The 9910-nt window shown below is 49.1% G+C and overlaps 1 protein-coding gene across 1 annotated transcript; it reads left to right on the top strand.

Moving 5' to 3' along the window:
• Positions 1-7369: 7369 nt before the first annotated feature.
• Positions 7370-8284, top strand: LOC309890757 (olfactory receptor 14C36-like; the record flags this gene model as incomplete). Its single annotated transcript, XM_082785162.1, has 1 exon — positions 7370-8284. One exon carries the CDS (start codon positions 7370-7372, stop codon positions 8282-8284), a length of 915 nt encoding a protein of 304 aa, XP_082641288.1.
• Between the last annotated feature and the right edge of the window lie 1626 nt (positions 8285-9910).

Raw genomic sequence — 9910 nt, 5'->3', positions numbered from 1 at the left:
CCGGTTGTTCAACCCGACATTTCAACAACCTCCTCATGACCAGTGCCAACCTTCGAGGGTGGTTTGTGTCATTTTTTTTTATTTTTTTTTTTGTCCTGCTCTTTCCTACCATCAAAGAGAGCTCCATCAGGGTGGAAACCATTCCTGAAGTAGGCATTCCAACCCATCAGGCTCCTTGCGGCCTGGCAGCCGACCGGACACAAGTCACCTCAGCAGCATCTTCCAAGCCATGGGCCTGCTGCTGGCCTTGCAGCTTCTTGGCTACACACAGCCAAGCCTTGTGCCTCCTGCTGGCCAGTCATGGACTCAAACAGAAGGGACAGGACAACCCATATGGGGGCCTTCTTTCTGTCTGGGTCCTCCTGGGTCTGGAGGCAGAGGGGATCCCACAGTCAGCATGCCGAGCAGGTTCCTTCTGCTGGCCTAGCAGGGCCACTGGCAGATGTCAGTCCAAAAGTCCAGATCCCAGGGAGAAGGCAAGGGTGACCTGCCAGCTACAGACAGAAGTGACCTCACAGTCCCTTTCTGTGACACGTTCCTGCTGCTGCCCTATCCACTGCAGAGACAGAAGTGACCTCACAGTCACTGCCACAGTCACATTCCTCCTGCTGGGGCAGGAGATCCTGAGGCAGGGCTGAGTTCCTCAGAGCATTCCCACCCATCTCCTGCTTGTGGCCCACAAGCTGATCAGATCCATGGCCCTTCATATCCATCTTGGAATGCCATGAGACTGCAGAGCAACCTCATGGTTCCTGCTTTGCCCCTAGGGAAAAAGGACCTAAATGTAAAGGTTAGGAAAAGGGTTAAAGGTGAGGAGGTCAATGCACAGGAATACAGGGTTTGTATGTTAGTTGTTCATTTATGGAATTAGGGACTATGGCAAACTTTTCTGGGTTAGAGATTAAGCAAATTTTTAGTAGGAGGGTTTGGTGTTCTGCTTGGGGTGTCTGTGGTTAGGGTATGTGGAAGCTCTTTTGTTTAGCATTTTGTCTAGATCTTCAAGAATACTAATTAGAGCATTTTAATGCTAGTGTAAAGGGCAAGGATCAGGCTGAGCAAGAGTGTAAACATAATGGAAAAGGGTTTTGGACTAATTTTAGCTTCAAGGGATATTTTGTTCAAAAATTAGAGCAGTGGATTTCTGTCAGGGTGTGGAATGGCATTTAGATTTAGGTATTAATGTTACAAGTTAAAATAGGGTAAGGGCCTCCATGGCTGCTTTAAGTCAGCTTTATGATGGAATCCCAGCAACCTCTCAATTCCCTTGGTGCCCCAAAGGGCCAAGCATCTAAAGTTAAAGTTAGGAAACAGGTTGAATCTGAGGAGGTTAATTCACAGGCAAAGGGTCTTTGTCTGTTCATTATTCAGGTTTGTGAACAGTGGGTAGGACTCACCTTCCTGGGTTAGAGATTAAGCAAAGGTTTATTGTGTGGGCTTGGTATTCTGTTTAGGGTGTGACGTCTCTGGTTAGGGTATGTGTAAGCTCTGTGCTTTAAGGTTTTTTTTAGGTCTGCCAAGAAGTCTAGGGGTAAATGTAGCACTTAAAAGCAAGTGTTAAGGGCAGTGATCACCTACAGACAGAAGTGACCTCATAGTCCCTGTCTATGATATGTTCCTGCTGCTGCCCTATCAACTGCAGAGACAGAAGTGACCCCACAGTCACTGCCACAGTCACATTCCTCCTGCTAGGGCAGGAGATCCTGAAGTAGAGCTGACTTCTCTCTAGCCATCTAGGCAACTGGTTTTCACTTTCTGGGTTAAAGATTAAGCAAGGTTTTAGTGGGAGTGTTTGTTGCTCTGCTTGTGGTGTCAGGTCTGTGGTTAAGTTACGGACAAGCTCTGTGGTTTAGGGTTTTTTTAGGTTTGCCAAGACGTCTAGGGTTAAATAGAGCATTTTCATTCTAGTTTTAAGGGAAGCAATTAGGATTAGCAAGAGGAAAAAAAAATAATTCCTTTCGGAGTATTTTCGTAGCATTTAGGTTTAGGGATTAAAATTACTGGCTCAAGTAAGGTAAGGGCCATACCTGACTGTTTTATGTCAAGTCAGTGTTATTGCAGTATCCACGTTACATAATCCCTCTTACTTCTATGAAATCATAAGTTTCTGCTGGCCAAGCTCTTCTTCCCACCCCGAAATCTCTTCTCTCTTGTCCAGGCTGCTCCTGACCTCCCCATATCTTATTGGCATCAGCTTTCTGATGACATTCATGATTGCAGAGTATCTATCTCACCTCTGTAGGCTCCTCCATTCCTGAGAAGGAAGTGGCGTTGTAGTCAGGAGGGAAAAGGACACAAAGGTCTTTAGGAGCATCCTGCACAATGTGACCATCACCTCTGAACCTCTTCAAAGTCACACTTCCTGTCTATAAGTTTTTTTTCACAGATGGCTTTTGTGGATCCAGGGTTATTTTTTTCTCATGCATGTTTCAGTTTTGGATATGCAGAGATGGAATAAGGAAAGCCAAGGCACAGATGGACCTGATCTTCTCAAGGGATGCAAGGAATAATAAGAAGAGATTCTTTAGATACATTGCTCAGAAAAGAAAGGCCAGGGAGAGTGTACCCTCTCTGATGGATGAGAAGGGTGAAATGACAATGACAGACATGGAGAAGGCTGAGGGACTCAGCACCATCTTTGCCTTAGTCTTCACTGCTAATCAGGCTCCCCAAGTCTTTCATTTCTCTGAACCCATGGATGGAGGCTGGGGGTGCAAAGTCCCACATGATGTGAGTGAAGAGCAGGTCCAAGACCACCTGATGAAACTAAACAAGTACAAGCCTATGGGGCCTGATGACTGTAATCCCAGAGTCCTGAGGGAACTGGCTGATGTAGTTGCCAAGACTCTCTCCATTATACTGGGGGCTGTTCATTCTACAGAGGAGAAGGCTCCAGGGTGACCTCTTTGTGGCCTTTGAGTACTTAAAGGAGGCTTACAAAAAGACGGAGAGTGGCTCTTTGCTCAATTAGAGAATTACAGGAAAAGGGGGAAAGTTTTTAAGGTAAAAGAGGGGAGATTTAGATTAGAAGTTAGGAGGAAATTCTTCACTCAGAGGGAGCTGAGGCATTGGAACAGGTTGCTGAGAGACCTTATAGATGCACCATCCCTGGACCTGTTCAAGAGCAGATTAGATGAGGCCCTGGGCCACCTAATCTCATGGGGGCATCCCTGTCCATGGAACTAGATGATCTTTAAGGTCTCATCCAACATGAGCCATTCTATGGTTCTATGGTCTCACAAACTATACCTCAAGCATGACTCCCATGCCATCAGCTTTCCTGTGGTCTATCACCCGACCAGAACAGAAGGTGCCTTGCCATCTTCAATGGCATGTGCTTGCTTCTGCCCTTTACGGTCCCTATCTGTTCCACATTCCTGCTGCTGGTCCGTCAGCTCCAGAGGCAGAAGTGACCTCCCAGCCTCCTTCACAGCCACATACCTCCTGCAGGCCCAGCAGATCCTGAGGCACAGCTGATCCCATCACAGCATTCCCAGGCAGCTCCTCCTTGTGGCCTCTGATCTGATGACATACCTGTAACCTCACGTGTCTCTTTCAAAGCCACACAACTGCTGCAGGACCTTGCAGTCCATGACCTGCCCTAAGGGGACAAACAGATAAAGTTAGGGGTAGGAGTGGGGTTGAAGCTGAGATGTGCTGTGTGCATGTTGGAGGGCTTTGGGAGTTAGGTGTTCAGGTAAATGTTTAGGAATTACAGATCACATTCCAGGGTTATGGGAATGGCAAGGGCTTCAAGGAAGTGTTTGGTATTCTGCTTAAGGATCCTGCTCCAGGTTTAGGATAAGGGCAAGCTTTGAGGCTTATAGTTCAGGTCTGGGTTAATGGCTAGGTTTAAGGCTGGCATCTCAATCACTGGTTAGGCTTAATCACCCTTCTGCTTGCCCTTCTAGTAGAAAATTGGTTTAATATCTGCCTTTTTAAAGTTCGGAGGAATGTCTTTGATCAATCTGTCATTTCCAAGGTCTTTGAGACAGATCTTATGACACTGTTAGAGTTCCACCAACACCTCTCTCACCCTTCCCACACCACTGCTAAGCAACTTGAAGACTGACCAGAGGGATGATGAAGGTTTGGGAAAGGGCTTCATTAAGATCTCTGAGGAGGGCTGTTCTGCACTTCACACAGCCAGTGATGATGGTGTCATAGAAAACTGTGACACTCGTGAGGATGGAAGAGCAGGTGGATAAGGCCTTGGGCAACAACACAGGACAAACACTCATGAAAACTGCATGGGAGGGAAGGGGAAGATTGCATCCAAAATGTAGATTATGAAAGCAAAGACCATGAGTATTACCGTGGCACTGCAGGACAGCTCCAGCAATGGGGCAAAATCATAGCAGGTGTGCATGACACTGGGGCCACGGAACTGTAGCAGGAAGGAGGAGAAATAATTACTGTACATGAGAGAAATTCTCCTGGTTCAGGTGCAGCTGTCTTCTGGAGTCAGACCTTCCACCTCTCGAGCCTTGCAGAGAACAGGGATGACATACAGCCCAGGGCTGACTGTAGGACATGGTCCCAGCAGGAAGCACTCTGTTCGTGCAGAAGGTGCAGCTGATAGTGCTCCCACCTCTGTGAGCAAAGAGGATGCTGTTGACAGCCAGGAAGCTGGCCAGCATCTGACGCGGGGCGTGGATGATGTGGAACTTTTTGAGAAAAGGAAGAAAATGTTCCAAATCCTTCTGAAAGCTTCTATTGCCCTAAACCAAAGAAAGGTCAAGGGACCTGCACAGGAGATCCTAGTCCAGGCTGGCCAGGATCAGGGGGACTGCTGCATCGAGACAGGCTTGACGTTGGTCTGTGGGTGATGAGCAATTGTATTGTGCATTATTTGCTTTATACATGTCATAATCATCATCATCATAAAATGTATTATTATTTATTGCTATTGTGTCTGTTATTCTTATATTTCATTTTCTGTCCTTCTAAATTGTCTATATTTCAACAAATAAGCTTGTGAGTGGTGGGTATGAGCTAACATCACAGTGTTGCTTAGGTGCCCAACAGGTTAAAGCACAACAATTTTGACAACCAAACATTAATAGAAAAAATCACATTTCTAAAATCAGTTTTTCCCCTGTTCAGACAGGAGCAGTCAGTGATAACTTCATTCTGCCTAAAACACCACACCCCAGGAGAGACCCTGCTGCCTTTGGGAGCTGTCAGCCCTGAGGCCTTGGGGACACCTCGAGGGAGCCCAATGGCACAGAGCAAGTGATGCCATGGTCTTCCCTATGCAGGCCCATAGGGAAAACCATACACGCTGTGCTGCTGAGCTGGGCTGGGCTCCTGGGCCCAAGGGGAGCTCCTGGCAAGCGGACAGCACTGCAGAGAGACAGCTCTGCCCAGGAGCAGCTCCTCTGCACAGCGCAGCAGGGCTGGGGTCTCTGACAGCAGCTGGCCAGGGAGAGGAGAGGAGAAGAGAGAGGACTTGGAGGTGTTATAAGTTAGACCACACAATTTACTGGTCTATTGAAATTATTTTATTAATCAAGTAAGCAGACACAAGCAAAACAACGCTGGGCAGCTGGGGAGTCTCTGCTCCACCACGGCACACAACTTCCCCTTTCCAGTGTCGCTGTTTTATAGCATTGAAGTTCCAGCTTGTTGAGACTTGTCGAGACCTGTCGAGACCTGTCGACTTGTCGAGACCTGTCGACTGGTCAACTTGTCGAGACCTGTCCTGAGACTGCGCAGTCTGTTGTTGGGGGTCGTTATTCTTCCTCCGGTGATCATGCGTTGTGCTTGTGTTCAGGTGGGGGCAAAACAGGATGTCTTGCGGTGGGTGGGTGGTACCTTACAAAATCTTTGTTTTAACAAGGATGTTCACCCAACCCCCCTTCCCCATTTGTCCCCATGTTACAATGCCGTGAGTTGTGAAACCTTATCTCCTCAGTAGATTCTTTAAATTCTCAAGGACAATGAACAAACCCCTACTAATTTATCACAGGAGGCAGTGAGGAGTGCAACAACGGAGGGCAGCATGTGGCAGGACACATCTGCATGCTCTTGACACTGTGAGTCTCTGGCAGCAGGACAATGCAAGAGGGCTTGCCAAAACGGTCTTTTACAGCTGGCACTTCTGATGGCTGATAGCATCTGTCAGGATGGTTCACTGTTTTTCTCCAGTGAGGAGTAGCAGATGCTGTAGAGAATGTCATTTATGAGGCAGCATTTCAAGAGAAAGACCAAGGCTTTTTTATCTGAAGGGGAAGGCTTTCTTGGACTCTGTGGTTTAAGATTTCTACTGCAAAAGTTTTGCAGGTTTCATGGTAATGTGTTCTCAGGGTTGTACAGGAGACTGAGTCTACTAGAGCATTACACTGAGAGATCAGTACATCAGCAATGAACTTCATAAAGACCCTTCAGCCACCTCACCTTAAAGACTGCACCAACATCATGTCTGTGATCTCAGGTTTTAACTGAGCTGACATTGATCCGGCTCCTGGCAGGGACATGGGCAGGTGGTGAGAGGGAGCTGCTGCCAGAAATGCCATGCGAGGGAGGGCTCAGGCACTTCCCTGCCATCCCCTGCAGGGCAGGTGCCCTCCCTGGTACACCCCCTGCTCTCCTCTCCCACCAGCACGGCCTCTGCCCTCAAGCCCCCGGTGTCCCCAGCAGGAGCTGCCTCGTCTGCAGGCAGAGCTGCAGCACAGGAGGGTCTGCTGAGTGTCTGTCTGTCCCTCCTTGGCCTTGCATCCCATGGCAGCAGCACAGTGGCATTCCTGCTGGCTTCTCCACCTGGCCATTCTGCTGCTGTTCTTGTTTCCAGGCTGGCTGGGGATGGGGGTTTCACATGTCCACAGAGTGAGCCCTCGATGTGCTTGGGGGAAGGTGAGTACGGGGACAGGGTGAGGGGTGTGGAGATGGGCACTTTGAGCCTGGATTCTTCTACTCTCAGCAGTGTTCAGGTTGTTCTCAGGTGAACCTCTGAATGCAGTTGTCCTGCAGCTCAAAGAGATGCCAGCACAGGTCAGCACAAACCAGGGAGAGGATCCAGAGGATTTTACTTGGAATGCAGGAGAATTGCACAGGATTTCGGCTTTAGAGACTCTCCTCAGGAGTGGTGGGTAAACTAGAACAAAAGACACAATCCACCTATGTTCTTTCCTATTGCTATAAGACAAAACTCACTCCTGAATTACCCACAGCAGAATGTCCTCCTACAAGGGAAAGCCTCAGGCAGCATCAATACAAACACAGGAAAGGGATCTGCCAAATGTCTGCATGCAATTGGACAAGCGCGTTGGGGAGATACATGAGAAATGGAATTGTTTTTTCTCAGATAACTCTGGTATAGTATCACTGTATTTCTGTTTCCTGGGCAGGATCCCATGCGCAGAACCAGCAAATGCCCAACAGCAGCTCTGTGAGTGAGTTCCACCTGCTGGCATTTGCAGACACGCGCAAGCTGCAGCTCCTGCACTTCACACTCTTTCTGGTCATCTACCTGGCTGCCATCCTGGGCAACGGCCTCATCCTCACTGCCGTAGCCTGTGACCACCATCTCCACACCCCCATGTACTTCTTCCTCCTCAACCTCGCCCTCCTCGACCTGGGATGCATCTCCACCTCTGCACCCAAAGCCATGACCAATTCCCTCTGGGACACAAGAGTTATCTCCTACAAAGGTTGTGTCGCACAGGTGTTCTTTTTAGTCTTCTTCTTTGGTTCAGAGTATTCCCTTCTCACCGTCATGGCCTACGACCGCTACGTTGCCATCTGCAAGCCCCTGCACTATGGGAGCCTCCTGGGCAGCAGAGCTTGTGCCCAGATGGCAGCAGCTGCCTGGGGCAGTGGCTTTCTGTATGCTGTCCTGCACACAGCCAATACATTTTCCCTGCCCCTCTGCCAAGGCAATGCTGTGGACCAGTTCTTCTGTGAAATCCCCCAGATCCTCAAGCTCTCTTGCTCAGATGCCTACCTCAGGGAAGGTCAGCTTCTCATCTTTAGTGCCTGTTTAACCACAGTATGCTTTGTTTTCATTGTGGTGTCCTATGTGCAGATCTTCAGGGTGGTACTCAGGATGCCCTCTGACCAGGGATGGTATAAAGCCTTTTCCACATGCCTCCCTCACCTGGCTGTGGTCTTTTTGTTTGTCAGCACTGTCATATTTGCCCATCTTAAGCCGCCCTTGATCTCCTCCGCATCCATTGACCTAGTGGTTGCAGTTCTGTACTCATTGGCACCTCCAGCACTGAACCCCTTAATCTACAGCATGAGGAACCAGGAGCTGAAGGATGCTTTGAGGAAACTGATGCATTGATGTCTTTCAAAATCAGGAAATTGCCCTTCGTCTTCCACATATGGCTGATAATGTAATACATTTCTGGCACAAGGTTTAGTTTGCTGGGTTTTGGACTTTTTTAATACTCTTCAGAGCAGCAGCACCATGTCAGGGATGTGTGTAATGGGGATTGCATGGGGAAGGGGTTCCACTGTGGCTGTCCAGGCCAGCACCAATGTGCTCACCTGGGAATTGTTCCCTGGGACATGTCATATCCCAGAAGAGCAGGGCCCCCTGTGTGTGCAGGGGAGATATGGGAAGGGAAACCCTTTGCTACTGCTGCCAGCAGGCCCATCATACCTATGTAGAGAGATGAACATGTGCAAGCACAAAGGCCATCAGCTATTCCTACAAGTCTCATGAAGGCCAGCAGGGCAGATAGTGTCATGAGGCCAAGTAACGTACCCTGGGAAGCCACCTGAAGGCAGCTCTGGGATGTGCTTCCTTGAACGTCTCTGTGCCCATTCCTCATGCCTTGGGGTATCTCAGGGGAGGGCAGGGCAGGGCGAGGCACCGCAGGGCTGAGGTGCCTCCCAGCCTCTGGCAGTGGTTGCAGGAGCCAGAGGGACACTGCAGGCACTGCCGTGCACTGCCCATGGCTATGCAAGTCAGGGACCTGTGTCTCTCAACAGCCCCATGTGTATGAGGAGCATGGGAGGCCAGCTCAGACATAGGCACCTCACAGAGCCCTGACGCTGCCCTGTGTGACTCCAGAAACAACCCCTGTTGTCCCTGTGAGATTTCTGTCATGCCTCTTGCACAGATTCAAAGCAGATGCTCCTCTCCTCTATGTCACACTACCATGACTTTCTGGACTGGGCTGTCAGAGGTTTGGCTCAGAGATTTCTGGGGACTTGGAAAAGGCAGGCATCAAAAGCATCTTAAGGAATGACAATAAATAAATAAATAAATAAAAGGGCGAGGAGAATTGCAACTGTCACCTCTGCTCCTGCTGACATGATGGGGAAAGTCCTGCCACAGCCATCTTCAGGTATGTGGCAGAAAAAAAAAAACTAATTGCTGAAGCAGTAGGGAAGGGGAAAGAAGGCAATGTGGTGAACCTGGACTTTATCAAGGCCTTTGCCATGGTCTTCTGGAGTTTCCCTTTAGCCAGACTGGTGATATTTGGACTGAAGAAAGGGATGATGATGTGAGGGGGAAGGTGGCTGGACATTAGTGGTACAAAGTCCTCCTGCCAGCCAGATACCAGCAGCATCCCTCAGTCATGGGCACTTGGGTCAACACCATTGACCCTCTTTGTTATCTCCCTTTATGATGACACGGAGCACATTTTCAGCTCATTTGTGGCTGATGCCAAGCTAGGAGGAGTCCTTGAGCAACTTCACCTTGCTCAGAGCACAACACTATGTGGGCTGCTGCAGGGCAAGTTAACTCTATCCCTGTCAGACCCAGTACAAGCAGACACTCGATTGCCATGCCGACTGTGAGATCCCCTCTGCCTACATACCCAGTAGGACCCTTACAGGAAGAAGGCCTGGCTATAGGTCGTCATGTTCCTTCTTGGTGGTAAGGAACTGAACAGGCTTGAGAGGTTGCTTGCAGGAACCTCATGAGACTCCCACCTGCTCTCATGAGATGCCACCT

Source organism: Aythya marila (assembly GCF_965140915.1).
Source record: "Aythya marila genome assembly, contig: HAP1_HAP1_SCAFFOLD_186, whole genome shotgun sequence".
Lineage (NCBI taxonomy): Eukaryota > Metazoa > Chordata > Aves > Anseriformes > Anatidae > Aythya > Aythya marila.
The sequence above is the reverse complement of the archived record's forward strand: the minus strand, read 5'-3'. Positions and strand labels throughout refer to the sequence as shown.